The sequence below is a fragment of the Grus americana genome, chromosome 3 (assembly GCF_028858705.1).
Source record: "Grus americana isolate bGruAme1 chromosome 3, bGruAme1.mat, whole genome shotgun sequence".
Lineage (NCBI taxonomy): Eukaryota > Metazoa > Chordata > Aves > Gruiformes > Gruidae > Grus > Grus americana.
The window spans coordinates 112,576,969-112,604,609 of record NC_072854.1 but is presented as its reverse complement, the minus strand read 5'-3'; the positions used below and the strand labels follow the sequence as shown (position 1 = coordinate 112,604,609).

The following is a 27,641-nucleotide window of genomic DNA, read 5'->3' as shown; positions in this document are numbered from 1 at the left end:
CCAATCATGGAAGAAGGGAGAAAAAAAGAGATTATTTTGGCACATCTCTTGGCTTTTATGGGATTGGAGGCTGACTGTCAGGCATGCTCATCTAGGGGTTGCAAGCAGGCGGTGGGGGTGTCCTGGTGATGGCAGAGCAGGCCAGAACACACAAGGCTGCAGGGCTGCTTTTGCAGAAGCATCTTCATGGTGCCATGCCTGTACAGCTTAATAATATTCATTTCTAACTGGCATTTTGTCTCGGCCGATCCAATTTTCATGCTGGGAGGTTAGGAAGTGAGTATCAAAGTTTTGTAAGTGCTCCCTCATGTGGAGCTGGGCGATGGCACACAGTGAGCAGCCTAGGAACAGAGAAAGCTGGTTGGAGTTCTACAGGTAACCAGAAGCCTCACTCCTTCCCCTTAGTCCAACAGAGCCCTGTCAACCTGTGGGGCAACACACAGGGGTGTCTGGATGCAGAATTAAAGAATCCTATGGGCATTTGTTTTTCATTACTCCCTTCTTGGATCACCAAAAGGCACTTGGTAGAATGAGCAGCCCCTTCCCCAGAGCAAGCTGGGTTCTGGCAGAGGGCATAGGCGCTGATCAGAGGCTATGACTTCCTCCAGACCGCTCCTTTCCAAGGTTACTTCAGCACTCACATCATTACAAGCACATTCTTATGAAACAGGTGCATGTATTCAGCCTGCAAAATCTCACCAGGTAGGCACTGGTGAGGGCAACCTGTTCTGCTCTGGGTGCGTGCCATTTCCCTCTTATTCCATGTTGTGCTAGTGGCCTCATTCACCCTCTTTCCCACCTTCCGCAGCCTCTGGTTGCGGTCCCGCTGCAGCCTGAGGAAGACGGGGCCGGTGCCACCGGGCCGCTCTGTGCCCCGGCTGGGCCGGGGCGCGAGGCCTCGCGGAGGCCCGGCCCTGAGGTGAGGTGGCCTGAGCCGCCAGGCAAGGTGCCGTTGACTCTCGGTGCCGCCGCAGCGGGGGGAGGCGCGGCCTGGAGGTGCCGCTGCCGCCAGCGCCGCCCGAAGCGGGGCCGAGCCGGGGCGCTGCTGAGGGAAAGCAGGCGCTCGGCGCCCGCTCTATCGTCCCCGGCCCCACGGGGCCGCTCTGCACCGCCGCTCTATGGCCTTGGAGGAGCGTGGGAAGGCCCGGCGGGCCGCCCCGCGCCTGCGCGCCGCGCCCACTCTAGCCGCGCAGCTCTATGGTGGCGAGGCCCGTCCGCCCGCTCTGCCCCGCGGCTCTATGGCGGTAGCGGTGCTGCGGCCGCTGGACGCCCCGCCGGCGGAGCTGGCGCCGGCCACCGCGCTGCTGCTGGTGCCGCCGCCGCTGTGCGCGGCGCTGCGCGGGCGGGACGGGGGGCTGGTGCTGGCGGTGCGGCCGGCGGGGCGCGGCGGGGCGCAGGCCGTGCTGCTGAGCGCAGTGGCGCTGGAGGCGGGGGGCCGGCGGGGCGCGGAGCTGTGGCTGCGCGGGGCCCTGCTGCGGCGGCTGGGGCTGGCGGCCGGCCGGCGGGTGGCCGTGTGGCCTGTGCGCCGCCCGCCGGCGCTGGCCTGGGTGCTGCTGGGGGCGGCGGGGCGGGCGGGGCGGCCGGCGGGCGGCGCGGTGCTGGTGCGGCGGGGCGAGGCGCTGCCGGGGCCGGGCCCGGGGCCGGGCCCGCTGGTGCTGGAGGCGCGGCCGGCGCTCCAGGGGTTGCTGGGCAACGGCACGCGCACCGCCCTCGCCCCCCCGCCGCCCCCTACGCCGCGCGAGCCCGCGGCCGGCGGCGCCCCCTGCCGGCGCCCCGCCGCGCCGCCCCTCGTCTCCCGCTTCGCCGCCGCCGGGCCCGGGGGTGCGGCGGCGCCGCGGCTGCGGGCGGCCCCCGCCGGCGGGGCGGGCGGCGGCGGGGCGGAGGTGTGGGTGAGCCGGCGCGGGCTGCTGGCGCTGGGGCTCTTCCAGGGGGAGTGGGTGCGGGTGGGCGCCGAGGGGGCGGCCCGCGAGCACCTGGCGGCGCTGCTGGCCCGGCCGCCGCCCTGGGAGTACCCGCGGGCCGCCCGCCGCGGCCCGGCCGACGGCGCCGCCCTGCTGGCCCCCGCCCTGGCCTTCAACCTCGGCTGCGACCCCGCCGCCGCCGCACACCTCTGCCTGAGGGTGAGCCGGGGCCGGGCACCCCCGGGGGACGCGGAGGCCTCTGGGCCCGGGGTGACGGCGGCGGGGTCTCACGGTGCGCCCTTTCCCCTCTGCAGAGGTACGAAAGATCCGGCGCCGCGGATGGGAAAGGCAGCCGGTCCGTGCTGTCCGTGCCCCCCTTCGCCAAGGAGCTGCACCTGGAGATCGTCTGCTCGCCGGCCTACAGCGCCCGGGGAGGCTACGACCGCATCCTCTACAAGCACTTTGAAACGCCGCGGTGAGCTGTGCGCTGAGGACACGCGTTTCTGCTCATGGGGTGTATTCGTGAGATGCACCCTCACTCTATTTGTGGCACCCAGATCAGATACACACTGCTGATGTGCATAATCAACGCCCTAATGCAAACACTGAGTAGTTTCAGAATATCTACTTTGTACCGCCTTCTCCTCGTGAGTGTGCTTCACTTGCACGCAACACCTCTTATCCTGTCCTTTGGAAGTCATCTTCAAGTCTCCTTCCTTGTGATCTACAATGCTGAGGGCTCCCAAGGGCTGCCCACAAACCTCCATTCAGGGGCATGTTTGTAACCCCAGTTTTCAGCTTTGAGTGAAGTTGAGTAATCGGGAGACTGGATGTGTTGCCATATTCTCTTATGACACCTGCCCCCAAGCCTCTTTCATTTGGCTGTCAAGGCTTTCTGTTGTTGGGATTCTACTCAGCTGTTCAGGGATAGGGAGGCTATTTTGTCTGGAAGAAACACTCTTTAATGGCATTCATCTTCTACACCATTCCCAGAAGGTTCCCCTTAGTAGTCTGGATGTGCCTTCTTGCATCTAGTCCATGCTAAATCTTTAAGTGGCTATTTATAGTTTTATTTACAGGAAAGGAGTGAGTTGGTGAGAATACCTGTATTCTTTTCTGTACAAAACACATGTGGTATTGGGCAGGGAGGACACACGACTAGAAGTATTTACTCTCTTTCACTGGTGACACTCCCTGGTTTTTTTTTTGTAGGCTTGTCCAGAAGGGAGACATCCTATGTGTTCCAACATTTGGATATGCTGAGTTTTTAGAAGTAAATGCAGACAAATTCCTAAGGTAGGTGGCAACAAACTATGGCTCTATTACATGGATACTGCAAGAAAAAAGATACTTTTTCACTGTTGACTCTCTTGAAACAAGACAGTTGATTCCATTCTGATCTGTCCCCGGAGTTTAGAGTTTATCTGCCTCTTATTTTAGGGGGAAGAGGGAAATGTTTTTATTGGATTATGGAGGGCTGTAGCTAAGAGGGAGGCCTCCCTTAGCTCACTCAAATAGTCATGGAGGGAAGAAAGGGAAAAGAGAGGAAAAAAAAAAAACAGATGGGGAAAAAGAATGAAGAGGAGGAAGGCTGACTAACTGACAAGTTAGGCTTGTCAGCATGTGGCAAACAACAAAGTGTGAATATAAGCTCTTACAGTTCATGCTAGAATAACTTTGGCCACCAATTCTGCCTTCCTTGATTTTGCTCGTATGGTTTTGAAACAGTTCTGGAAATGAGAGGAAGTCACTTTTGTATCAGAGCAGGGGTGCTTGCAGTGGGATTTGGCTGGTGTTAATACAGATGCTTCAGCTGTCACTGGAGGAACTGCCACAGATAACCAAGGCATGCGATGTGAAGAATTGCCTGGAATCATTCATGCAGGATGTACCAGCAACATGTTGTAACACTGCTCAGCTCTGCTACGTTTTTTAAAATGTAATAGTTTTATAGCACTGCTATGATGAGTGTTTTCTAGGCTGTTTCTCAGAGGGAGGCAGGACTGTAGGAGGCACAAGTCTTACATTTGTGGACATACATTAGCCATGTGGCAAGCCAGAAAAGACAGCAGAGTTCATGGGACCTAAAGAGCTTGGAACTGTTTTTATAGTGCAAGTGGTACAGCTATTCAGAGGGTGGAGAAACTTCTGGAGGAGACCTCTGCAGATCCCTTAATCTGTCCAGTAGGAAGAAGCATTTCTCCTGCGAGGTGTCCAGGGCAGGATGCTTGTAGGCTCTCATGGTTTTTGGGTGAGTCCCAGTCTGCAGCCTGGAGGACTCTGTGCCGTAAGGTTTTATACGCTGCAGGTGAATCTCTGCGGAGTAGTAGTGAAGGAAGCGATGGCAGAAGAGAGAATGCCTTGAGCTCTTAGGTAGATGGAATAAGGTTAGTAGAGCTGTGCTTGTGGACTGAAGCCACCAGCAGAAGCTGTAACTATTGACAGTCTTGTTGGTCTGTCTGGCCAGACAGCACAGCAGGGTCCGTAAAGGATCCACGTGGGCCCTGGGAGAGGGCAAGAGTATCTCTGCTTACCCGTGCCTTTCAGCTGTCTTCTTGTTGACAACTATATTGTTCCTGCCTTCAGGATCTTGACTCAGCAATTTAGACTGCTTGGTTTTTCCCTTAGGTGGCCAGAGCTTTACTTCAAAGTGAGGAAGATTTTAGGCATGGTGGAAGGCGAGCAGTCTGAGGGTTATCTGGTGGACACCCAGAACACGTCCCTCTATCTGGTAAGATGTCAGTGGAGAGCAGGGAGGGTGTACAGGAGATCTGAGGCTGAGGTTGCACTGACAAAGGTGCCTGTGGAGGCTTGTGTCTCCTGCCATTGAAAAATGGCATTTCAGGACAGACTTTGTCACTTGGTACCTGTCTTTTCCCAGGCGATGTTCCACAGAGTGCTGCTTTCCCTTCCTCACAGGTAGGTTCAACAAACAGTGCTGTCCCATCTGCCCCAGCCTATAACAGCCATGAGTTCTGGAGCAGTTTGTCTCCTGCTGGACTTTCTGATGTTGTGAAGCAGCTCTGTGATGCTCTTCGGCCTCACCTGAACAGTCGGTGAGTTAGAATTCCTTCTATCAAGTCCCGGGAGAGCTGGGACCCTGCTCCTGGGTCACTTGGAGAACTGCCTCTCTGTTACAGGGCAAATGCACTGAGCAGGGCCGGCAGCGTTCTCCTCTCAGGGCCAAGTGGCAGTGGGAAACTGATGGCTGTCAGAGCTGTGTGTAGCTGCCTCAACCTCCACCTCTTCAAGGTAATTCCTCCTGCGGTCAGTTGACTGGTGGATTTACAACATGAAAAGAATTAGGGAAATGTTCTTTAAGTTAGCCGTAGCAACACCCCTGCTGCAACTCTGACACGAACCCACCCAGAAGCTGCTCCCGTGCGTACCTGCAGACAAAAGGAGTCTATGCTGAGCTTAGCAGCTCTCTCTGGCATGGATTATGACTGCTGGTGTGCAGAACCTCAGAGCAACCATCTGGATCAGCGTAAAGGTCTGTCTAGCCCCCGGCCCGTGTCTGAGACTGGCCAGTAACAGACGCTCAGGAAGACAGCATAAACACGAGGAGATGTTTCCTCTGACGTCTACCCTCCAGTGCTCCAGAATCAGTAATTTAGAGATCTCTTGGCCCGGGGGTGCATTTGTACCTTTCTTTACTGACTCTTGCTATTATTGCTGTCAGTCTGATGTAATTTACAGATACTGCAAACCACAGTTGTATTTCAGCAGACTAACTTCCTATCGTTTGATAGGGCATTGAGTTGATACCCCAGAGGGTGGCAGGAACTAAAATTTACTGAGAGAAATTGGAGAAGTGATGAGGGCAGGAATTGCAGTGGCATTGGGTATTTTCAATTGTCCCCACATAGGCTGGGCAAAAAGCATGTTGGAAAGTGAGGCAGAGGTGGTGCTGAGATCTCTAGCTGGGTGGGAAGCCTAGGAAAGAAATGCAGCACTCCATTTGATAACGGCATGTGTGTGAGATCTGGTTCTAAATCTCACGGCCTGTAGAAGAGCTGCACTGTAAACCTTAAGGAAGTTACCTGAAGGTGTTACCGTGCATGTGGAGAAGGTAATGTGGGTCTTAAAAAAGGCTTTTTGGGAAACTGAGTGGCAGTGGGATGTGAATGAAGGTCCTGGCATGGATAAAGTGCTGGTTAAAGGTTGGGAATGGAGTGGGAGTAGTTGGTGAGTCTTCATAATCAGCAACAGAGCTCTGCAGGCATCTGCACTGGGAGCTCAGAAATTACCTGGGAAGTGGTGTGAACGGTGATGTGGTGGCTTGTTGTTACGTAAGTTGTTAAACGTAAGAGGTTAAACGTAAGAGAAAAGGACAGACTGTCCTTGGGCTAGAGGAGAGCTTTAATGAGACTAAGTCACTGAGCAGTGAAATGGCAGGTAAAATTCACTGTAGTTGGTCTTACATGGAAAACTGTAGGTTTCAAGCTGTCACCAGTCAGTATCAAGAATTTGGTTTTATGTCAATGGCTCCATGAAAACTTGGGCTCTGTTCTCCATATATGTCAAAAATCAGATCATATTTTAGGAAACAAACTCGAGAGTAGGTGCTGCTGTTGTGCAGATCCGTGTCTTGCCACAGCTTAAATATTGTGCGCAGTACTGGTCTCCTCATCGCAAAAGCATAAAGCTGAACTGGAAAAATTCAGAGGACGACACTGGGGAAGATCAGGGGTCTACCTAAAGGAGATGGTTCTTTGTGTAGGTAAGAGTATTTGGAAGAGACATCTGCTGTTATGAAACCACATCTGACTGGGAAAATCCCTTTCGGTGGGAATGGTAGGTGCCTGGAAGAGTATTGAGGGGAGGGGGTTATATGTGCTTACCCTGATCTTATTTTTCTTAAGCAGTCACTTGTGGTCCTGCTTGGAGACAAAACAGTGGGCTAAATGGACTCTTGGCCTGAGCCAGTGCAGCCATTCATATGTTCTTACAGCTGTGGCTGTACCGGGTAAGCTTCGGGGCCAAAATGAGGTCTAGCCTCTGTCTCTCTCCAGCACTGGAGGTTCTGGGCACCAAGGCAGTCTTCACTGACTTGTTAAAAATAGTATTTTTAACCCACACCTCTTCTGCACACCCCTTTTGTTCACTCTGGTGGTCTGGGTGTATCCCGCAAATGCTTTCACCGCCTTGAATCTGTAGAGTTACATTTGCAAAAATGAGGGGATTGGAAGTCACGTGGTGACTTTTCTAGGAGAGTTTCTGAAACTGAAAGGACTTGGAAGAGAAGAAAGATGGAAAGAAGAGAGCTGGAAGGTTCCTTTTTGTGGCAGGAAAACATAGGCTTGCTCCTTTTTTGTGGGTATTTTTAGAGTAAACTCACAGAAAACATGCTAAGCATTTTGGATGTTTGGGACTGGTTCTTCTACTTAGATGTTGGGTCCTGTTGAGTTGACATTATACTCTTTAACTGTTCTTTTCTATCCAAGTAAAGCCATAACAGTGGGTCAGTGGAGAGGCAGATACAGCCTTGGCCAGCTGCTGTGCAGCTCATCTCCTGGATGTGATCCTTAGTGGTGCTGAGCTCTTACTCTTCTGCAGATGTGCTATAGCTCTTGGAATCTAGCACAAGATTGCAGAGACTTCACAGTACCTTCAGATCCATGTATAGGATGTGTTTGGGAGCACTGTGGCACTGCCATGTCCTGGCACGTGGCCTCAGGTTCTGTGATCTGCAAGGCTATAGCTCTGGTTTTGGCCTTTTGTGCTGCTTTAAAGACTAACACTCTTACTATTGAAGCCAGAAGTATTTCCTGTCCATCTTATTCTCCTATCCCAGCTTTTACACTCTCCCCTCCTTTCCTCACTTACTGCAATGCTTACATTACCATTCCACCTTCTCTTCCGTTCCTCTGACTCTTCTGCCTGCTCTCCTACCAGGACACAGTAATTCTTCCACACTGTAATCTCCACCACTTGATGATCAGCAGTTTTTTTGTCCTTTCTGCCCTTCTGTACTTGCATACAGATATTGCTGCCATTTGGCTGTGCCTGCCACAACCCTAACTCCTGTTTTTGTCTATAGTACACGGAGCACAGGAGTTCCTCTGCTCTGTGTCCCCATTCTTACCCTTTACGTCAGCTCTTGAGGCTGTGACATTCTCCCTGCTCCAAGCTACCCTTTTTGAGGGTATGCCCAGGGAATCCCAGAGATGGTTTGGGTCTCCCTGAGCAACCTCACAGCACCAGGAGGCAGCACTGCCTATTTCCACCAGCATTCAAGCTGCTGTTCAAGGCTTACCAGTCACCTCTCCCTTTTGGATGATTTCATCAAGTGTTTGCTTTGTAAACAGTGTCTGGGCCACTATCCACCTCTAACATTTTTTTTTTTTCTCCCCCCTTATCTTCTACCTTCCTCTTCCAGTTTGAGCCTGTGTGGCTCTGGGTTGAACAGTTTACTGAGCCTCCCACTCTGCTCTTTGCACTGTTCCTCCGAGGCACCTTGTTCTCCCTGTCTTGGCTTCTTTCACGGCTTTCCCATCCCTTCCAGCTTAGGTTGCTGAGCCGTGACATCCACTGTATTGACTCCTCTGGTCCCTTGGCCTCACCTCTTTCAGGCAAGACTCTCCTACCCCTCTCACCTCCTGCAAGGAAGCAAGAAACAGCCATTTTTCCGTGCCAGGGAGTCCTGAATGAATCTATTTTGAATATGTCCTGCATGTGTCTATTTTATATCTCTGGGAAACATCCACTTAGATCTTTCAACTGTGAATTGCCAATGGAAAGCTTTATGGAAGTGAACGTTGTCATGGGTCCCCCAGCTCTCCATGTTGCAACTGCTGCAGGCTGTGTGTTGTGTGGTCTGCCTCGCAGGTCGATTGCGTTAGTTTGTGCAGTGACACCAGTGGAGCCACAGAGGAGAAAGTACAGATGGCCTTCACCCAGGCCCAGCAGTATCATCCGTGTGCGCTCCTGCTGAAAGACATCGAGGTGCTTGGCAGAGACCGGGACAGGCTAGGAGAGGATGCCAGGGTCATCGCTACTCTGAGACAGCTGCTTATGGACAGAGACCCAGCACTGAGGTACGGACCCTGCATGTTTGCTGTGGGTATCTGAGGTGATTGTTTGCTTCTGCCATTCCTAGGGCAGCAGTCACCGTTACGTCAAGGTGACTGATTGCTAACAAGCCCTGTTTTATTTTTAATCCAATGGAGTCTCTCCCCGACTCACTTTGTTTATCCCAGACTTGCTTCGTTTACTTCAAAGGGCCCTTGTTCTTCCAGCTTAGTGTCAGAGGGAATCGGGAAGCTTCACTGTCTGAAGCTGGTTTCTGAGCAAACCTGGTGTGTTGGCGGTGAGGCATGCAAAGGGTCGCAGGGACCCTGGAAGGGAGCTGGACCCTGGGAGAGTCTTGAGGCTGATGACAAGTACCAGGGCACAGGGAGGGAGAGATCAAGTGAAGAAATGAGATACCATTTAAAGGGCCTTGACTTGGAGGCAGAGCTCACAAAGCAGTTCCAGGGCAAGCTGGAGGAGAGTGGCTGCTAGACACCATGGCCAATATGTGTGCGTTTCTCAGAGGAAAGGCTAGCCATTGGAGAGCGACTTGGCATGGGTGATGGCCATGTGAGAGGGAAGTGTCCATAGAGCTGAGACCATGTACTGTCCCCCTTTCATCAACAGCCACCCTGTCCTGGTGATTGGCACAACCTGCAAACCCCAGGATGTTCCTACAGACGTGCAGACCGCTTTCCTTCACGAGGTGAAAATCGAAGCCCCTTCAGAAGAGCAGAGGAGGTCGATGTTGAGCATGCTGACTGCCAGTCTGCCCCTGGGCAAAGAAGTGAGCCTATCCAAGCTGGCCCGCAGGACTGCAGTGAGTGAAACCACAGCAGCATGTGGAGGTGGGCAGGCCGGGAGTGCTGGGCTAAGCTCCCCTACCTGGCAGTGGAGAAGGGGCAATTCCCACAGCCCAGTCAACTTCTTCGGTGGTTAACCCTGGTCCTCAAACATCAGCTTCAACTGCAGATTTCTAGTGCCTAAGGACTGCACACCTTTTGCAGAGGTGTTGGCTGATGCTAGAAGATGGAGCCAATAGAGGGGAAAAAAAAAAAAAAAAAAAAAGCTAGAGCCTTTAACCAGGGCACAGAAGCTCAAAGAATAGTCCTGCGAGGAATTTTTCCCCATATACCTTTTATGGTCTAGCTGGAGCCATGGTCAGGGACTGAACTGATGCTGTTTGTTTCCACATTCACAGGGTTTTGTGCTGGGAGATTTCTGTGCCTTGTTGTCGCACAGCAGCCGGGCTGCTTGTACCCGCATCCAGGCCTTGAGGTAGCACAGGCAACAGGGCAGGAGGGGCGGGGAGGGGGGGGGCTGCAGCCAGCCTGGTAATGCCAGGAGTGGGGCAAAGCGTGAGTTCTTCCCTTCTCTTTCCTTGCCAGTTTTCCAGGTGGACTGAGCGAGGAAGTGGAGAGAGATTTCTGCACTGCTGGATTCCCAGTGCTTGAGGAGGATTTCAGTGTTGCACTGGACCAGCTGCACGATGCCCATTCACAGGCGGTGGGAGCCCCGAAGGTAGGATGCTGGGGCAGAGGAGGGGGGCTTGGTTCTCTAGAGCTGTATGGCTTGAAATGCCTCTCGCAGACCTTTCCAGATGGGGCTGTGCTCTTGCATATCACTTCCTGCTGGATCCCCCAGCCTTGCATGGGAAACAGTCCCACTGTGGGCTTTCCCCCATGAGTGCTTTTCACCCTCTTGGCTTTGAACTTGGTCAGAGAAGCCCTTGCCACTCTAATTGGAGATGGCTCAATTGGTAGTGCCATAGGGGTGCCAGCTGTGTAGCTGAGCTTTTCAAGAGACAAAGGCAGCTGCAGGCTGGCTGCCTTGCTGAGGTCTCTCCAGCCACTTGGCGTATGGGAACAGAGAGGCTGGGGCACAAGCAGGTGAGGGAGTTTCCCCACATGTGTGAGAAGCCTTATACTTGATCCCTGTCCTTGGACGGTGCTCGAGCTTGCATGGGCTTTTCTGACAGCCAGGCAGTTTGGAGACCTGGGGGTTCTTCAGGGAAAGGGACATGGGGTGTCAGAGAAAACCAGCAGAGTCAGTTTCTCCGGAGGGGCGTGATCTGCTTCTGGCAGCTCAGCACCCAGGGAAACAGCATTTGGGGTGATTTTGCTGGGTAACGTGGTAGGACCAAGTGAAGTGATTGGAGCCTCTTCTCCATGCCTTTCAGCGTGAATGACCGAGCTCAGCACGGGACAGGAAACACTGGCCTTGGAGCAGTTATTCTGGCGCCTTCCCCAACTGCCCACCTGCAGTTGTGCCCTAGCAGTATGACACCTTGCTGGTGTCATCATCCAGGAACTACTCTGGGACTTCATTCATTCATAAATTTACTAGAGACTGAAATGAGCTCTGCTTTGAGGTGTGTTTGCCAAGTTTGCTAGAAGACAAATAATAACCGTAGAGCATGCTCGGCAGTGAGCTGTGTGAATGGGAGCTAATTTTGTTTGTATTTTACAATCCTTTATCAATTTTTTCGTGATTGGCTGCAGTTCAGAAAGCCCATTAGCAGACCTGGATACTCTCAACGTACATAACTTTCAATTCCCTGCTTGCATTTTTTGGTTAGTCACACATTTGTTTGCAGTTACAACTTGAGCCTCCTAGAGAGAACTAATTTCAAACCTCCAGTTGCTAGCAGTGTCTGCAACATGCCCTAGACTTGCAATGTTCTGCCCTGAAAACAACCTTGCTGCAGTTTTCCAGCTCCTGTGCTGATGTCTGCAGAGCTTTTTCTAGCAAGGCACTGCAAGCAAGAGTGCAAAGGAGAGAGCAACTCTTCCATTCATGGGCACTGAAGAAGGATGGCCTGTGACCTTTTGCTTTAAAAGGTTTTTTTTTTCCTCTGGAAATCTTTATCTTGTCTGACCTGATTTTCCTGGTGGACTTGCTGGACAGCTGGAGAAATAGCATGAGATAACATCTCGAGTAGCAAAGCCAAACTGGCTGAGGGGGAAAGAATTTTACTCTAGTGTATTTTTAAACTCCCTGTATGTGCTGGCACCTGTTCCCTAGCCAGCCAGCAGCTGCGAGGAAGTGTTTTGGGGCTTTACTTTCTCTGCATGTTCCTAGGAGAGCAGCTCTGACTCTCAGGAGGATCCGTCATGCAGACTGTGGCATTCCTGCTATTTCTAAAGCTGTGAGCAGAGCAGCAGCATCCTCCAAGACTGTTTTGCTCAGCATAAAATAACGAAAGTGGCATGGCTCACCCCTCTCAAGTTTGCTCTTTCTTCTCTTCTCAATGATCCCTTGCGTGTTTGCCATTGACCCCATCCCTATCTATTTCTTGTAAGCATCTGTGGACTTTGTTCTTGCATCCCCCCTTTCAAGAGCAGCTAGTTTTCTGTACAGTGTCCTCCAGGATGTCTGTCTCTCACATCCTCCTTCGCATTACAGAGGTTCCTGTTAGCCCAGGTTTTGTCGCTGTGGCATGAAGCCTTTGCGTAGTCTCACCTGGGGGGACAGGGTGCCCTGAACACAAGTGGGTAATAATTGCTAGGTCTGGGTTTCTTTTTCTTTCTTATTTTTACCCTCCCTCATGTGTCCCAAGGGCTGTCTGTGCAGGGCTCTCTCTGCACAGAGCTGCAGGCAACCCTGGCAGATACTTTCTCTGGGGTATTTTTGCTGACAGGTGATACAAGGTGCAACAGAGGATTGGAGACGAGGCGGCATGCTGCGAGCACAGCTTGCTTGGGGGCACATGCAGTTTGTTTTCCCCATTGGAAGGCTTGGGAGAGGGGAAATGTGGATGCTGGGGGATCCCACAGCAGGGATGGCTGAGCAGTGCAGTGCGGGGCTGACTTCCTGCATAGCCAGACACAGCTGGTGGCACAAGGGGCTGATGACTAGTACCCCACTGGAGGCCTGCTTGGAGCTCAGGAAGAAGTGCTGACAGGGACTCTCCCTCTCTTGGCAGATCCCCTCCGTGTCCTGGCAGGATGTTGGTGGGCTCCAGGAGGTGAAGAAGGAGATCCTAGACACTATCCAGTTGCCCCTGGAGCACCCGGAGCTGCTGTCGCTGGGTCTGTGCCGCTCTGGTCTGCTGCTGTACGGGCCTCCAGGGACAGGGAAGACCTTGCTGGCAAAAGCTGTGGCAACCACGTGCACCATGACGTTCCTTAGGTGAAGAATGGGGGGTCATGCAATGGGACTGACTCTCCTGGCAGTGGATGGGCATGTTCTAACTGTCTCCCTCTTCTCCCTGCCCCACAGCGTGAAAGGGCCAGAGCTCATCAACATGTACGTTGGGCAAAGCGAGGAGAACGTGCGTAACGGTGAGCAGATGCATCCTGCTCCTGCGTGTGGGAAGACGGGGCTCTTTTGTGGCATTGGAGGGAAGGACATAGTGCTTAAATCCCTCTTCTCAACTCCCACCCGCAGCTGCCAGCAAGGACACAAACCCAACTGTCTCCTACACCCAGTCCGTTCCCTTCTTTGCTGCAGCTTCGCCTCCTGCTTTCTCTGCTCCTGTCGCTCTTGTCCCTGGTGTTTCTGATGGGACAACAGCCCCTCAGAGACACAGCTGAGCCTCGGGGCCCATTGTGCTGGGTGCTGCCTGTCCCTGCTCCTACTGAGCCCCTCAGGCAGGAGCAGTTGGTGGTGATGAGGCAGTGGGCAGCTGGTTTCCATCCACAGCTCTTCCCTGCTGGTGATGTAGCAGGGCCTGTTGCTGTTGTCTCCTCCTCCAGGTCTTTCTCACCTTTTGTGCTGTCTCCTCCCAGTGTTTGCCAGAGCCAGGGCTGCTGCTCCCTGCATTATCTTCTTTGATGAACTGGATTCCCTGGCCCCCAGTCGTGGGCGGAGTGGAGATTCAGGGGGTGTCATGGACAGGTGAGTGAGCATCATGCATCCTTGGGAAAGCAGCATGCCTGCTTCAGCCAGGGGGAGGCACAGGATTGCCCTGCGAGGCAGAGTCCATCCCAACTCTCTTTCTCTACTTTTTCCCTCTCTGCTCCCTTCAGCACCTCTGTGTGGCCTGTCTCCTCTCTCTGGACATTAGTACTGCTGTTTGCATTGCCACAGGTTCCCGATTGCCCAAGCTTGTTATGCAAACATTTGGTTAAGACAGAGTCTCCTCCAGCTGCTTCTGTGGCTGCCAGCTGCTCCCTTTGGCCTCCCCAAGGTCATCCCTCACACCCCTGCAGTGCTCTCCTCCTGTTAGCTGCTGTTTCCCTGCTGTGGGAAACCTGACAGCTGCCTCTGGTAGAAGGAAAGTATATACAGCTTGGAGATACCCAGAAACAGGGTTATTTCCCCCAGAACTCTTCTGCTAAGCTGGTGTCTCCATCCAATCTTCCATCCATGAGGGGTTCTGAGCCATAGCCATGCCTGTGTTTGGTCTCTGTTGCTAATGCTGACAGGAAGTATAAGCACGTGTGGCCATCCTGGAAGGGTTCAGAGCTGAGCACAAACCTGAAGGACTGTCTTGGTACCAGGGGTTTGCACTCACTTTGCAATGATCCCACACGCTCACTGGCTGCGCTTAAAAGGAGAAGTCTGGTTGGCTGTGTCACGGCTCTTCAGGGAAGGGAAATATGAGCTGAAGTCCAAGACATGCACCTGCCAGTGGCCTTGCTTATTCCTCTTTTCGTTTGGTGGCTGAGGGTGACAGTGGGTGACTTGCCAAGTTGTGAACATCCTCTCTTGCTCCTTGCAGAGTTGTCTCACAGCTCCTGGCTGAGCTTGATGGCCTTCATTCCACCGGAGAGGTGTTTGTCATTGGAGCTACAAACAGGCCTGACCTCCTGGACCCAGCTCTGCTCCGGCCAGGCAGGTACGTCACATCGTATGCTGCCTTGCTCCAGAGTGGTTCCCCGGAGCTCCTCAGGCAGTGATGAGCTGGACTGTGTCCCCACCACGTTCCCCCCACAGAGACTGCCCCTGAAGCCCCCTGGCCCTGGCTTGTAGGGAAGACAGGAAGCCAGGAGGAGGCCAGTGCCTATGGCTGTAGTGGCAGCACAAGATAGCGCTGCTTGTTATCCCCCCCATCTCCAGTTGTTGCCCCAGCAGCAGAGCAGGGCAGTAAGGACCAAACTGGCGGGAGGAATTGGTCCCCCAGGACCTGTTCTGCAGAGCCTGTGGCTTGCCCATCCGGGGGCAGGGCTTTGTATCTGCTGTTGCTGGACCTCATGTGGTTCCTGTCAGCCCATTTCTCCAGCCTACCCCAGTCCCTCTGAAGAGCAGCCCTGCCCTCCAGCACATTGCCTGCTTGCCCCCCAAGCTTTGTATCATCCATGAACTTGGCAGCAAAAGAAGCTGCCCCAGGGCTGCCCTTCAGTTTCTGGTGCACAGAGCTGAGCACCGGCGGCAGGTTTGTCTTGGCCTGTTCTTAACTGACTCTTGTCTCTGCTGACAGGTTTGACAAGCTGGTCTATGTGGGCATAAACGAAGACCGGGAGTCACAGCTGCAGGTGCTGAGCGCCGTCACCAGGAAGTGAGTGACCCTGTGCTCTCGCAGCAGCCTTCCAAGGGTTCGCAGCCTTCCTGGGGTTGATGCATAGTGTGCTCCTGCTTGGCTTCATGTCTGAGCCCTGGGGAGCACCTGAGTCACTGACCCACAGCCAGCAGGTAGGGAAGGAGGATGGGGCGACTTCCAGGAGCAGAACTGGGGCTAGTTTTCCTACAAGATGGGAGCAGCTCAGCTGGCTGTCCCCATGGAGGGGTTGGTGGAGTTCTCCAGTCACCATGCCCACAAGCTCTTCTTGAGGAACTCAGCCAGATCCTAACAGTGTGGTGAGACTGCAGCGCACCAACATGGCAGGAAGCTCCCGTTTGTTTCCTGCAAGAGTTCCCCTAGCACATGTCCTTCTGTTTGCAGGTCCAAGGGTGAAGGCAGCTCTGTTCGTCTCGCTGCCTCTCCTCCTGCAATGCCAAGGGGTGTTCAGCCTGTGCTCTGTGTGTCTTTTCGAACACAGGTTGTATGGGATCACCGAGCAGCGGGGTTTGGCTACTTCCCCAGCTGCTCTGAGCTCCCAAGAGCATTTCTGGAGGGAGAAAAGCAAGCCCTGCAATTCAGGTGCAGACATACCACCCACCACAGCTGGGTGAGCAGCTGTGAATCTGCCTCTACAGGGACTTTCTGTCATGGATAGCTGTGATCGCTGCTGCCTTTGACGATAAACTAGCAGGAGAGGCGAGAGCGTGGGCTGGCTGCGAGCATCTTTTCACACCATGTGGCTTGGCAGTCGTGCCCTCCAGCGTCGTGCTGCTGCTCACGCTGAAGGAGGCTCGCTGTCTGCAGCATGGCTCTGATGGGACAGTTTGGTGTTACAGTGGTTTGTACTGTCTGTAATTAAACGTGTTCTTATCCGGCCCTGGCTGTAGGCTGTTCCCAGGTATGCAGAGCACTTAATTTCTCTGAGTGAGAACTCAAAGTTGCCTTTGATCCTACTTAGCAGGAGAGAGGACCTTGCTGCGGGAATGTTTCAAAGAGAAGTGACTGCATTGAAAAAACAAACCAACCAACCAACCCCTTTGATTTTTTTGGAGCATGCAGAGCACAGTCCAGAAGCAGCTAAACACAGGGCCTCTGATTCTTCCTGCCTAGTCACGCTAGCTGCCGTGTCTCTCCTGGTCTGTTTTTTCTGTGGCTTTTACACCTGAAGTTTTCTCTTTTGGCAGGTTTAAACTGGATCCTTCCGTGAATCTCACCACCATCCTAGAAAAGTGCCCAGCTCAGCTGACAGGAGCAGACATCTACGCCCTGTGCTCGGATGCCATGATGTGTGCTGTCAAACGCAAGGTGGAATGGATTGAGGAAGGTAGGAACTCAGCCCATACCTGTCCCACGTGTTGGGGCAGAGAGGAGAGTCACCACTACTGGTGATGGGGCTTTGTGAGAAGAACCTCAACGGCTTTGGGACCGTGTCTCAATGCTGGGCTCCAGGTTACTGGCAGGCAGGCGGTTTCTGCAGATGTGATCATCTCCAGTGCTTGGCCCCCAGGGGGAAGGAGAGAGACACGGGTTTTCCTTCCAGTCTCTGGTGGCTGGAGAGGGTGCTGTTGGATCTTGCCAGCTGCCCTGCACTTGGCTCTCAGCCTTTTCCTGTTCTCTCCCTCACGCAGGGCTGGATACTGAGAGCTCTGCTCTGATCCTGACCATGGAAGACTTCCTGCAGGCTGCTGCAAGGTTGCAGCCATCGGTCTCTGAGCAGGAACTGCTCAGGTACAGACTCATCCAGCAGAAGTTTGCTGCCTGCTAATGCTCAGCAGAGCATTAATGGTGTGTTAAGGGGTGTGAGAGAACAGGCATGAACAGGCACCCACCTGCTCTTCTCTGATGTCTTTTGAGCTTGGGTTCTGTAACAGTTCCTCACATCTCAGGGAGCTCTTTGTGGCTGCCGGGGGCATACTGGGGTGACTTCCCCAGGGGGAGGAAGCCAAGTCTCACTGTTGTGGGCAATGTAGGAGTGTCTCAATGGGTAGCAGAGCATTGCTGGGGGAGCAAGGCCCAAACTGCACCTGGTTTGGCAGCAAGAGGGAAGCTGGAGGCAGTTGGGGTGTCAGCCCCCATTGAGGGATGCTGGCTGGAGGGCAGCAGGACACAGGGCACTGCTGCTGCAGCTGGCCTCGGCTTGACGGGGTCTCTCTGAATAAATACAGGTTTTTGGCACTAGGTATTTGCTGCCTGGCCTGAAGTCTTTGCTTTCTGATGGTGGCTGTGGGCTCAGGAAGGTCCCTGTGAGCCCCTGGGTGGGCCGGGTGCTGCAGAGAAACCAATGCCCTGCAAGTAGAGGTGGGGGGCACACCTGTGAACGGGGCTGGGGCCACCTTGTCCAGCAAAGGGTGCCAGCGTGGCTGGAGCCCGTGGCGGATGGGGGGAGGCCGAGGGAGTGGGGTTTGCTCAGCCGGCAGCTGAGCTGCCTCTGCAGAAGGAGCCCGGTTCTTCCTCAAGGTGCTGGGTAACAGGGCAAAGGGGAGCAAGTGGCAGCGAGGGAAATTCCCACTGGATACTAGGAAAAACTTGTCACAGGGAGAGGGAGGGCTCCAGCCTTGGAACTATTCAACCCTTGGCTGGAGCAGCCCACAGCCACCCTGTCTGCACCAACCTGTGCTGAGTGTGAGTTGGCTCAGGTCCCCTGCAGTCCTGTCTCACCTCCCTCTGCAGCCTCCTGGCACCTGCTGCACAACTGCGTGTGCCCTGCTTCCAGGCCTTTGCCAAGGCTGCCACATAAATCCCCACTGGAGCCGTGTGTGGCAGCCAGCTGGCTGGCAGCTGCCTCTACCTCTGCCAGGTCCCTGCAGCTGCTCCTCTGGCTCACAGGCAGCCCCGCGTTAAGCCAGGGACCTGTGCGTGCCCCAGCCCAAGGGTTGTTGCTGCCAGGCTTTACCCCGCCGCTGCCTGCGCCAAGACTGCTGGTGGTCACATCATTGAGCCATGCCATGGTTGAGGACCAGCTCCCCACCACACTCCTCCCCCCCCCAGGGCTAGTTCTCCAGCAGCTGCAGGCATTCCGTGCACGCGTGCCTCGAGCCCTGTTGCTCTGGCACCTGAACGTGTTGAGGCAGCGCTGTCCCTGACCACAACGCGCTGCTGGATCTGGCCACCACCTCTTCCCCAGGGCGGGCAAGGCGGGAGCTGCAACCACAGCAAAAGTGCTGGTGGGGGTGTGCGGAGCCTCCCCACCCTGGGAGCCACAGCAGGGGGGTGGGTACCCCTGGGTAGGGCAGAGGGGTATCAAGAAAAGGGGTCAGTGCCTAGAAAACAGGTTGCAGTACGCTGTTGTGAGCGGTGCTGCAGCAGGCTTGGCAGGGACGTGCAACCACCCAGTAGCCAGCCCACCCTTGCCTCAAGGGGAGCCCCACACCCCACACCACAAGCATGACTGGCACCTGCAGCTGGGGGCTGGGCAGGGGAGCTGTGCCTGCACCCACACCATGCTCCCCCCAGGATAAGCACTTCCTTCTCTGGAAGTCCTGATGCGGCTGCGGCCATCCCCCTCGCCCCGTCCCCTGCCCATAGATGGATACATGGACGCACGGACCACAGGCTCTGGTAGCTCTCACAAGTGCTCTTAATTAAGGGAAGGGGGCTCCCAGGCAGCTCTCAGCTATGTCCCTTGCTTGTCCCCAGAGCCACTCATAGCTCTCAGCCATCACAGTCCTGTCTTCATGGTTCCCTCAGGCAGTCTTCTTCACGACATGGATGAAGTAGCAGGGGACGTGGGCCTGCCCTGGCGTGTAAGGCTGGAAGTCGCCCAGGACGCTGTGCTGGCACTTCCCCTGGAAGGCACCTTTCAGCAGGGCTGTGAAGGCCTCCAGCCGGTGCGGGTAGTATGAAAGCCGAAACTTGCTGCAAGGAGGAAATGATGGTGAGGTGGGGGGGCAGCGGGGCACAGCGCCAGCCATCCCCCCACATGCTGGGAGCCACCCCAGTGGCTCCTCTCACCTCAGCTCTGGGGCTGCCCCCGCCTCAGTGGGGGGGACCTGCACCGTGTAGTCCAGGGTCACCATGTGTGCCTTGTTGTTTACCAGCAGCACTGAGGTGGTGATGTCCTTGGTCAAGTCACTCTGGGGACCACAGGAGGACATCGGTGTCCTGTGGGGACGTGGTGGCCCCCAGCCTGTGCACGGTCCTGCTCCCTGCCCCATCTGGCCCCCTCAGGGCCAGGGGGCTGGGGTTGGGGCAGAGGGGAGTGGGATGGGGCAGGGTCTGCCAGCCACCCACCTTGTAGTAGATGTTCTTGCCAGGTGGGGCGCAGCCTGTGGCCAGGATGTGATCATAGTTGCGGTGGTCGATGACCAAGACGCCCCCAGGCCGCACCATGCTGGCGATGTTCCTCAGGGCCAGCTTGTGGTCACTCTGGTCCCCTGGAGAGGAAACCGTGGTGGCCTCAGGCACTGGCTGCACCCCGTGGCACAGCCCTCAGGGCCCCATCTCACCCATATACACATACAAGCCTGCCCCCCCCCCCCCCGCCCCCCCCAAGTCTCAGCTTGGAGAACCCACAGCCCCACCCATGGTATGAGCTCAGGCACGTTCTCAGCCTCACTAGGGCAGAGCATGCCACGTGGGGAACCCACCACCCCGCTTCTGGCACAAGTCTGAGTGTGTCTCCAGCCTTGCCAGAGATGTGACATAGATGCACATGGATTCCTCCACCACGGGATCCAGTAGCCCCATTCACGTCATGAACTGGGGCACATGCTCAGCCTCCCTGGAGACACACCATGACACAGCAACACCACTGTGCATATGCCACTGCCCCACTTATGGCATGAGTTAGGGCACATGCTCAGCCTGCTGGGAGATGCTACGCACATGTGCTTAGGTGTCGTCCCCCCCCCCCCCCCCCCGCCCCCTCAGCTCACCTTTGAAGTCAGGCAGGTGTGCAAAGGAGTTGCCCAGGCAGATGACTGCATCAAACCCATCCCCTGGCTTCTCTAGGTCCTTCTCCAGCGTGAGCCAGTTGGCCTCCTCGATGACTGCAGCAGAGGGGCGCATATAAGGGCAGGGACACTCCACCTACCCAACAGCCTCCCCTGCCTGCGGGACCCTCACCCCAGCATCACCCAGCCCTTCCTTGGCCCCTGCAGGTGCTGGATCCGGCCTGGGGCCAGCAGGCAGGCGAGGGACACGGCCTGGGCTTGTCGAGCAGCCAGTGCCGGCAGGTCCCTGCTCATCCCTGCAGCATGGCGATCTGGCCAGCAGCACCCATGCCTGGGGCCTGAGCACCGTGAGGGGCCTGTCGCCCCACCTGAGAGCCAGGGGAGCCGCGGCGGGGGCTCAAGCAGAGGCCCCCAGAGCTGGGGTGGGGTGTTGGTGTCCGCATGCCCCTCCCGGCCCCCGCGGCCCCCGCACCCCATCGGTCGAAGGGCTCCTCCTTGCGCCGCTCCCAGCGCTCCTTCAGCGCGTACTTGAGCATCTTGTCGCTGGCGTCGACGCTGGTCACCTGGAAGCCCTCCTCGAGCAGCATGATGGAGTCCACCCTGGGGACACGGCTGTCAGCGGGGCCGGGGGCAGCTGAGGGGCTGAGAGGGGGGGGTGGCGCTGGGGACCGCCGGGGACAGCGCGGCCCAGGGCAGCCCCGGGGGGGGGGGGGAGAACCGGGGAGGCGGGCGGGCGCGGGGCGCGGTGCCTCACCCGGTGCCGCAGGCCACGTCGAGGACGGAGCGGCAGCGGTGCTGGCGGAGCAGCGCCAGGAGCCAGCTGCGGTACTCGGCCGTGCGGCCCCGCGTGTCCCCGATGTACAGCTGCCACACGCGGGCCGCTCGCCCGTCCGCGTACTGGTCCGGCAGCCCCTCCGCCGCCACCCCCAGCGACCGCGTCCGGTACACGCTGTCCACCATCCCGCCGACACGGCCCCGGCCCCGGCCGCGCTCCGGCCCCACTGCGCCGCGCCCCCACCGACTCTGCTCCGCCTCCCGCCACCGCCCCCGCCGCCTCGCCAATCCCCGCCGCCTCCGCCCCCGCCAATCCCCGCTCCCTCCACCTCCTCCCGCCACGCCCCCGCCCCGACCTTTGGCTCGACCGCGGGGCGGGGCCGAGAAGGGGCGGGGCGCGGGCCCGGAGCGGCAGCTCCGCATCAGCCTCCCCGGGCCGGGCCGGGCCGGGCCGCAGCGGAGCCCCCGCCCGCAGCAGGACCTGCGCCTGCCCCGGCAGCGCGGAGGGAAGCAGGGCCGGCAGCGGCGGCGGTTCTGGGGAAAACGTCTTTATTTACAGTCCTGGCCGGGCACGGACAGCGTGGGCAGGACGAGGAGCCGGCCCCGGGCAGCACGGTGCCCTCCCGCAGCTCGAGCCCCAGCAGGGCTGGGTCGGCGGCTCCACACCAGCCCCCTGCTCGCAGGATTGCGCCCAGGCTGGCACGTCTGGTCCAGGCGCTCCGGCCTCCCTGCGGTCGCTCCTGCCGCGACACAAGTCCCTTCTCCTTTGGTACCCACAGGACGCGGGGGGATGAGATCCCAGAGCGGGCGGCCCCGGGAGCTGGGGCTGCACCCCTACAGCTCATCGGCTGGGCTATGGGTGAGCGGAACCTCCTCCTGGACCCCGCTCTCCTCCACAGCCTCCCCTGCAGCTGGGAGGCTGGCAGCTCCCTCGCTCTCATCCTTCTGGACTTTCTTCTTCTTCTTCCCACTCTTCTTCTTGCTCTGCTTCTCCCCCACGCTTGCCAAGTCACCCTTTTTGCCAGTCCACTTCTCTGCCAGGCAGCCTGGGGAAGAGAGGGGCAGAGGTGGCCCTGAGGGAGAAGCGGGGCTCCCTGTGCCCGGGGGGGGCTCCCCATGCCTGGGGGGGGGGCTCCCCTGCCCTCCCCAGCATGCCCACCCTGCCCTGGGGAGCAGCCAGGACTTACTTGTGTCCTTCCCTTTTAGCACGTGGTCAGCACAGAGAAACTGAGAGAGATCCTCTGTCTGGTGGTGCCTGTACCAGTCCTCAATCACGTCTTCGTACTCCTCCACCAGCACGTCGCACTAGAGCGGAGAGAAGCCTCGCTCCAGCCACGCGGCACAGGACCAGGGCAGCAGGTGCTGCTAACACCCCCCTTCCTGGCAGCACACCCCCAGAACCCTCTCTCCCTCTGTGCTCCAGCCCACAAGGCCACAGCGGCCGCCAAGGGCCAGTCCTACCAGGCTGAGTACCTGCTTTTTGAGGTCAGCCACCTCAGCGGAGGTCTCATTCCACAGCTCGTAGGGGATGTCCATCACCACCTTGACGCCCTTGTGCACCAGGTTGTGCAGGGTCTCGAACGTCTCCGACATGCCCTGGGGGAGCAGTGCTGCCCGGTGAAGCGGTGCTCCTTCCGCCAGGCTCCCGCTCTCCCCTCCCAGCACCCAGGGATGCAGGTACATGCGAATCAGCCAAGATGAGGGTCCCCAGGGCATCAGCATTACCAGGAGGGAGTTCAAGTGGCAGCAAGTCCCCCTCTGCAAACCCGCTCCCCAAAATAACAGGAAGACACAGGCTGGGCATCAGCCCCTGGCTCCTTCTGTGCCCCACAAGGAGAGCACCCCACACCTGACTTGGGGGGCAGCCTTGCATGCTGGGCACTGGCAGGGGATGGGAAGAACAAATCCCGGTTCAGCGCCCCAGCAGTGCAGAGGCGGGCAAGAGACACTGGGGAGCAGGGGACTGGAGGATCGACAGCCCTCACCTTTGCAAATCTGTTACTGCCACTCCTCTCTTTGTGCAGGTTGTAATCCAGCAACCGCTTGCAGATGTTCTCTGTCACTTCGATTAACCGTATGTCCCTGCATGGAAAGGAGGGAGGGCTCGGGCTCAGCACTGCCCCCCAGGAACAGCCAGGGCACAGGGCAAGCCTCAGCCCAGCCAGTGCAATGGGGGAGCGCTCTGCAGCTCCCGGGCTCTCCCAGGCAGGAGGGTCACCTCCCGGCTGCCCTGCCCTGCCCACCCTGCCAGCCTGGGCACAGCTCAGCTTTCTCAGCGCAGCTGTGCGCAGCGCAGCCTGCCCACAGGCTCCTGAGGTCCCCGGCTCTGCAGACCACAGGCAGCAACGGCGGCAGATGACCCGTCCCACTCTCACTTACGACTGCGTGTACTTGACGGCAGAGCCCTTCCCATCCAGGAAGCCGTACTTGGTGTCAATCACCTCCTTGGTCTTGCCGGTCTCCTCAAAAGCCGATTTCAGCTCTACTGCCACGTACTTGCACACTGCGGGAAGGAAAGCACAGGTGGGTCAGGGGGTTTCGACACAGCACCTGGGGACAGGACAGCAGCAGAAACGAGCACGAGGAGTTGGATGTGCTAGAGCCGCTGCGAGCAGAAAACAGACACCTTGGCCATTCAAAGAAATAACCAGGAACAGCTCAACTGATCCCACTGGAGATCCCTTGAAGCAGGAACACCTGAATCAATGCTTTGGTGTGAGTGCATCCACGCAGCCAGCTCCTATGGCACAGCTGGGAAGGCAGATGGCACCAGTTCTGCCTGCAGGTTTTGCAGCCACCGAAGCCTGTCTCTGAGCCACGAGCTGCTCCTTTCCTTCTGGGGTCTTTTCACAAGGCAAGCCCCAGCGCGGGTCACAGCTTCTCCTCACGACACCAGCACATCCCACCTGGTAACAGTTCCCCCAGCGCCCTGGGGACACGCGGGCTGCATTGGGGACCAAGCAGCCAGCAGAGCTCAGCGAGCGGGGTGGTGGGACAAGAGGGGCTGTCAGCTCCAGCAGCACTGCACGGGGCACTGCCTGCAGCAGAGACCACAGCACCAACAGCTTTACAACACAGCGCATGTTTTCTTTTAGAAAACTAAGAAGAAAAAAAAAAAGGAAAAAAAAAAGGAACAAAAGCTTTATTTCTTCTCTAACAAAGAGTCTGGCAGAGCTATAGAAACAGATGGCAGCAGAAGAGAAATATCTCAGGGGTTTACAAGTGGAAATGTGGAGGAGTGGAAGCCAGGCACAGTGTGGCCCTTCCTCCCCCAAAGCCAGGGTCCCAGGAGGCTGGAGAAAGCTTTGTCCTGTGCTGTGGGCTCCCGTTTGCCAGGAGTCACCTCTTCTTCAATCCCCACTTTGGGAGAAGCACCAAGCCCCAGCAGGAATGGTCCAACAGCAATGAGCCACTGCATCTTCTCCCAGGCAATGACGTAAGTGCAGAGATGTGCTGCAGGCAGGAAGAGAGCAAGGTGGCTTCTCCAGGGCTGCCATGGACGTGTCGAGAAGCCCTGCATGCACCTCCTGCACTTTCCTTTCCCTGCTGGCGCCAGGGGCTGGAGGTGACCGCAGCCATTTCTCAGGTGGGATGACTGTTCCTTCCTGCGGCCCCTCTGGACTCAGGCCTCGAGGATGTCCCTCTCCACACCACACCTGCTGCAGCGTCCCCACGCATGCCAGTAGCACTCACTGCTGGGACCAGTTATCCAGATGCTGCCCGCAGCTATTGCTGCATGCTGACACCGGTTCCAAGCCTGGGCAGGAAGAGGAGCAGTGCATGGTCAGGGCTCGCAGTGATGCTTCTCTGAGGTTACACGGGTGCCACAGCACAGCTTGGACATCGGCATCTCCAGAGCTGCTTCCCCAGCAGGGAAAGCTCTGCAAAGAGCTCCAGAGTTTCATTTCTTCGATTTCTCCTTGCTGTCAAGCTCCACATGTCCCTGCACAGCAAAGACACAGGAAACCACGGCAGACAGCAAAGGTCCGCTGTGACCTGCCCTGGATTGCCTGTGAAGCCTTCGATTGCTTGTGAATCGAGGGGCTCTTCAGGGAGCATCACTGAGGCCAAACTGCAAGCAGCAGAGACGACCAGCCCAGGCTACGAACCACCAGGCGGCCGGTGCCTACTGGAATAAGCAGCAACTGCCAGGGCGCCCCTAACTCTCTCGTCCAGGGAGGGACAGGAGACAGCCGACAGCAGGGACAGGCCGCGGGAGGCTCCGCTCGGCCGCGGGGGCACCGGTGGGTACCGCTCCCACCCGTGCACGCAGCAGCAGCGGCCACTGCAAAGCGCCCCTGCGCTCCCCCCTCTCCTCCTCCCCCGGCGGGGCTGCGGGGAGCGGGCAGAGGGGCAGCCCACAGGGGCGCAGCCTCCGCACCAGTAACCCCCGGCCCGAGCAGCCAGCGGGCGGCGGCCGATCACCGTAGATTCGCCCGGCTAAGCCGGGCCCAGGCGCTCCGGCGGGGCCCCTCCGGCCCACCCCCAGTCCCGCTTACCCTCGCACTTGCTGGGCAGCCGCACCCAGTCCGAGTCGTCGCCTCCCGCCAGCGCCGCCAGCAGCAGCAGCGCTGCCGCCGCCGCCGCCATGGCTCCGCTTCCGGGGCCGCGCTTCCGGGAGCGCCCCGCCCGCCCCGCCGGGTAACCATAGCAACCGCGCGGCGCCGGCCAATCCCAGCGGCGCGCGTGGCCCGCCCGGCCAATCCCCGTCCGCCCACCGTCAACCAATCCGAGCGATCCGGCGGCTTTCTGGGCCGCCGTGAAATCACCTCCGGGTCGTCCCGCTGAGCCCCACGTGGGTAGCGACGGGCGCGCACGTGGCCCCGTTCCAGTGGGGGTGTGTGTGTGTGCGCGTGCGTCCGTCCGTCTCCCGCAGCCCCCTGAGGCCCCCTGAGGCCCCTCTCTGCCCCTGCAGACGTGGGACCCTGCCCCTCAGGTAACCTGGGCCCCCTCCCGCCCCCCGGCCAATTCGGGGCCCTCTCCTGCCCCCCAGGTAATTCTGGGTCACCACCACCCACAAAATAGGGCAGCCCAGGGCAGCCCCTCTCTCTTCCCACCCTGCACCCTCCAAACACCACCGGGTCTCTCCCTCCCTCCCTCCCTCCAGCACTCGGGGAGGTCTCCTTCCACCCTCCAGACTATTTCAGGCACCTCCCGTGCCCCCAGGACTTACCCTTGGGGGTGGGCTCCTCCCGGCCCTCAGCTCTGGGCGAGGAGGATGGAGGTGAGGAGGGCATCGGAGAGCGCGACCTTCAGCAGCACCACCCGGATGGCCACGAGCAAGGCTGCCGAGGCGGGGGCCGGTGGCACTGCAATGGAGGGGATGGGGTGACACCTGCCATGGGCATCCCGCTGCCCCCACATCCCCTCTGGGGCTGCAGTGGGGCCAGGTCGGGGGGGGGCATCCACAAGACTTGAGGCCCAACAGGCTCCCTGGGCGCGTCGTGGGCTTTTGTCACCCTCACGTGTCCCTAAGGCACCTCATGTCACCCTTGTGCTGTCCCCAAGGGCTGGCTCTGACTCACCTTCCCATCCTCCCCACCCAGATGGAGCTTTGTCCCCTCTTTCCCAGCCCCGCAACGCTGTGGTGACCCACCCTGACCACCGTGCAGCCCCAGCCGGGTCCCTGCCAGGAGCCCAGCTGGGTTTCCTCCCCGGCAACTTGACGTTCCCACGGCTGCAGGGCCCGAAGACTCACCAGCCGTGTTGCCAGGACACGGCTCCACTGCCTCCTCGTTGCCTGTGGGATGAGAGCAGCTGGGGAAGCGGCGGGGGCCCAGCACCAGGTGTGTGGCAGGGCCGCAAACCCCTTCCTGTGCCTGCCGGTTGGGGCAGCAACATCGGTCGGCCCATGGGGCCTCGCACCTGCTCCCTGCCGGCCCCAGAGCCCTCGGGGGGCACCGGGCCGGGCAGCAGCGGGACCATACCCGTGATGCGGATGGGGCTGGAGCTGTGAGTCGGGGAGGTCCTGTTGGGTCCCACATGGCAGGCGAGAGCCTCCTTGGCCGGGGGGTCTTCAGGGAGGAGGGAAACGGTGCAGACAGTGCCACCGTCCTCCTGGGAGGCCCCATAGGCAAAGGACTGCAGGGCGCTGCTGTTCCCACTGGAGATCCAGACGGTGTGGCTGGAGTCGGGGGCCAGGTCACTCACCACGCAGGCCACCAGCCGCCGCCGCTGCCCGGCCACCACCATGCTCAGCGGCGGGGCCAGGGTGGGCAGCGGCCCGGCAGCTCTGCCAGCTGCGGGGGACAGGGATTAGGGGCACTGTGTCCCACCTGCTGCTGCTGCCAGCCTGGCCGCACTCTGCCTTCGCATCCAGGCAGGGTGTCACCCGGATCTCCCGTTCCCCCCCACCCCCGGAGCCGTCCCCAGCCTCGTCCCTCCCGGGGGTACTCACGGGGCAGGAGCGGGAGCAGAGCAGCGGCCAGCAGCACCCAGGGCACCTCCATGGCAGCCGCAGTGCGCGGGGCTGCCGAGGGCTCAGCCCCCAACTGTCGCCGCCAGCTGCGTCGCCCATCACCTGCCGTCGCGGTGGGGCGGCCCCGGGGGCTGCGGGGACGGGCCTGGCTCCAGCGTGGCGGCTCCCACTCGCCTCCCCTCCCCTCCGCCACCCCA

The 27,641-nt window shown here is 58.1% G+C and overlaps 3 protein-coding genes across 6 annotated transcripts; 1 reads left to right on the top strand and 2 right to left on the bottom strand.

The window, feature by feature from the left end:
- The first annotated feature begins 1,185 nt into the window (after positions 1 to 1,185).
- On the top strand, positions 1,186 to 17,540 carry PEX6 (peroxisomal biogenesis factor 6). Of its 3 annotated transcripts, none has more exons than XM_054821836.1 (17): positions 1,186 to 2,120; positions 2,216 to 2,376; positions 3,114 to 3,197; positions 4,530 to 4,632; positions 4,821 to 4,957; positions 5,042 to 5,153; positions 8,733 to 8,941; positions 9,543 to 9,735; positions 10,117 to 10,193; positions 10,304 to 10,436; positions 12,841 to 13,046; positions 13,137 to 13,198; positions 13,646 to 13,754; positions 14,581 to 14,697; positions 15,280 to 15,357; positions 16,545 to 16,684; positions 16,989 to 17,540. In XM_054821836.1, exons 1-17 carry the CDS (start codon positions 1,239 to 1,241, stop codon positions 17,123 to 17,125), a joined length of 2,940 nt encoding a protein of 979 aa, XP_054677811.1. In that variant the 5' UTR covers positions 1,186 to 1,238; the 3' UTR covers positions 17,126 to 17,540. The 3 variants fall into 3 exon arrangements, with proteins under 3 accessions (XP_054677811.1, XP_054677810.1, XP_054677812.1); XM_054821835.1 differs by having other exon boundaries at positions 13,613 to 13,754; XM_054821837.1 differs by lacking the exons at positions 13,646 to 13,754; positions 16,989 to 17,540.
- A 1,374-nt stretch (positions 17,541 to 18,914) lies between these two features.
- GNMT (glycine N-methyltransferase) lies at positions 18,915 to 21,313 on the bottom strand. The gene is made up of 6 exons (XM_054820250.1): positions 21,007 to 21,313; positions 20,725 to 20,852; positions 20,235 to 20,348; positions 19,591 to 19,733; positions 19,312 to 19,433; positions 18,915 to 19,215 (listed from the first exon to the last, which is right to left on the bottom strand). The coding sequence occupies exons 1-6, from the start codon at positions 21,210 to 21,212 to the stop codon at positions 19,044 to 19,046; spliced, it is 885 nt and encodes a 294-aa protein (XP_054676225.1). The 5' UTR covers positions 21,213 to 21,313; the 3' UTR covers positions 18,915 to 19,043.
- A 245-nt stretch (positions 21,314 to 21,558) lies between these two features.
- On the bottom strand, positions 21,559 to 27,621 carry CNPY3 (canopy FGF signaling regulator 3). Of its 2 annotated transcripts, XM_054820252.1 has the most exons (8): positions 27,424 to 27,621; positions 26,954 to 27,265; positions 26,725 to 26,766; positions 23,406 to 23,529; positions 23,012 to 23,108; positions 22,500 to 22,622; positions 22,214 to 22,331; positions 21,559 to 22,072 (listed from the first exon to the last, which is right to left on the bottom strand). In XM_054820252.1, exons 1-8 carry the CDS (start codon positions 27,473 to 27,475, stop codon positions 21,861 to 21,863), a joined length of 1,080 nt encoding a protein of 359 aa, XP_054676227.1. In that variant the 5' UTR covers positions 27,476 to 27,621; the 3' UTR covers positions 21,559 to 21,860. The 2 variants fall into 2 exon arrangements, with proteins under 2 accessions (XP_054676227.1, XP_054676226.1); XM_054820251.1 differs by lacking the exons at positions 26,725 to 26,766; positions 26,954 to 27,265; positions 27,424 to 27,621 and adding an exon at positions 25,526 to 25,907.
- Positions 27,622 to 27,641: the final 20 nt, after the last annotated feature.

Bases quoted from the DNA above. Each gene is read 5' to 3' on its own strand.
- PEX6 (XM_054821835.1), top strand. From the start codon at position 1,239: ATGGCGGTAGCGGTGCTGCGGCCGCTGGACGCCCCGCCGGCGGAGCTG. The intron at 8,942-9,542 runs GTACGGACCCTG...TTTCATCAACAG, and splicing joins GACAGAGACCCAGCACTGAG to CCACCCTGTCCTGGTGATTG. The intron at 9,736-10,116 runs GTGAGTGAAACC...CCACATTCACAG, and splicing joins AGCTGGCCCGCAGGACTGCA to GGTTTTGTGCTGGGAGATTT.
- GNMT (XM_054820250.1), bottom strand. From the start codon at position 21,212: ATGGTGGACAGCGTGTACCGGACGCGGTCGCTGGGGGTGGCGGCGGAG. The intron at 20,853-21,006 runs GTGAGGCACCGC...CCGTGTCCCCAG, and splicing joins GACGTGGCCTGCGGCACCGG to GGTGGACTCCATCATGCTGC. The intron at 19,734-20,234 runs GTGAGCTGAGGG...TTTCCTCTCCAG, and splicing joins ACACCTGCCTGACTTCAAAG to GGGACCAGAGTGACCACAAG.
- CNPY3 (XM_054820252.1), bottom strand. From the start codon at position 27,475: ATGGAGGTGCCCTGGGTGCTGCTGGCCGCTGCTCTGCTCCCGCTCCTG. The intron at 26,767-26,953 runs GTATGGTCCCGC...CTCATCCCACAG, and splicing joins CAGCCCCATCCGCATCACGG to GCAACGAGGAGGCAGTGGAG. The intron at 22,073-22,213 runs GTAAGTCCTGGC...TCTCTTCCCCAG, and splicing joins GCTAAAAGGGAAGGACACAA to GCTGCCTGGCAGAGAAGTGG.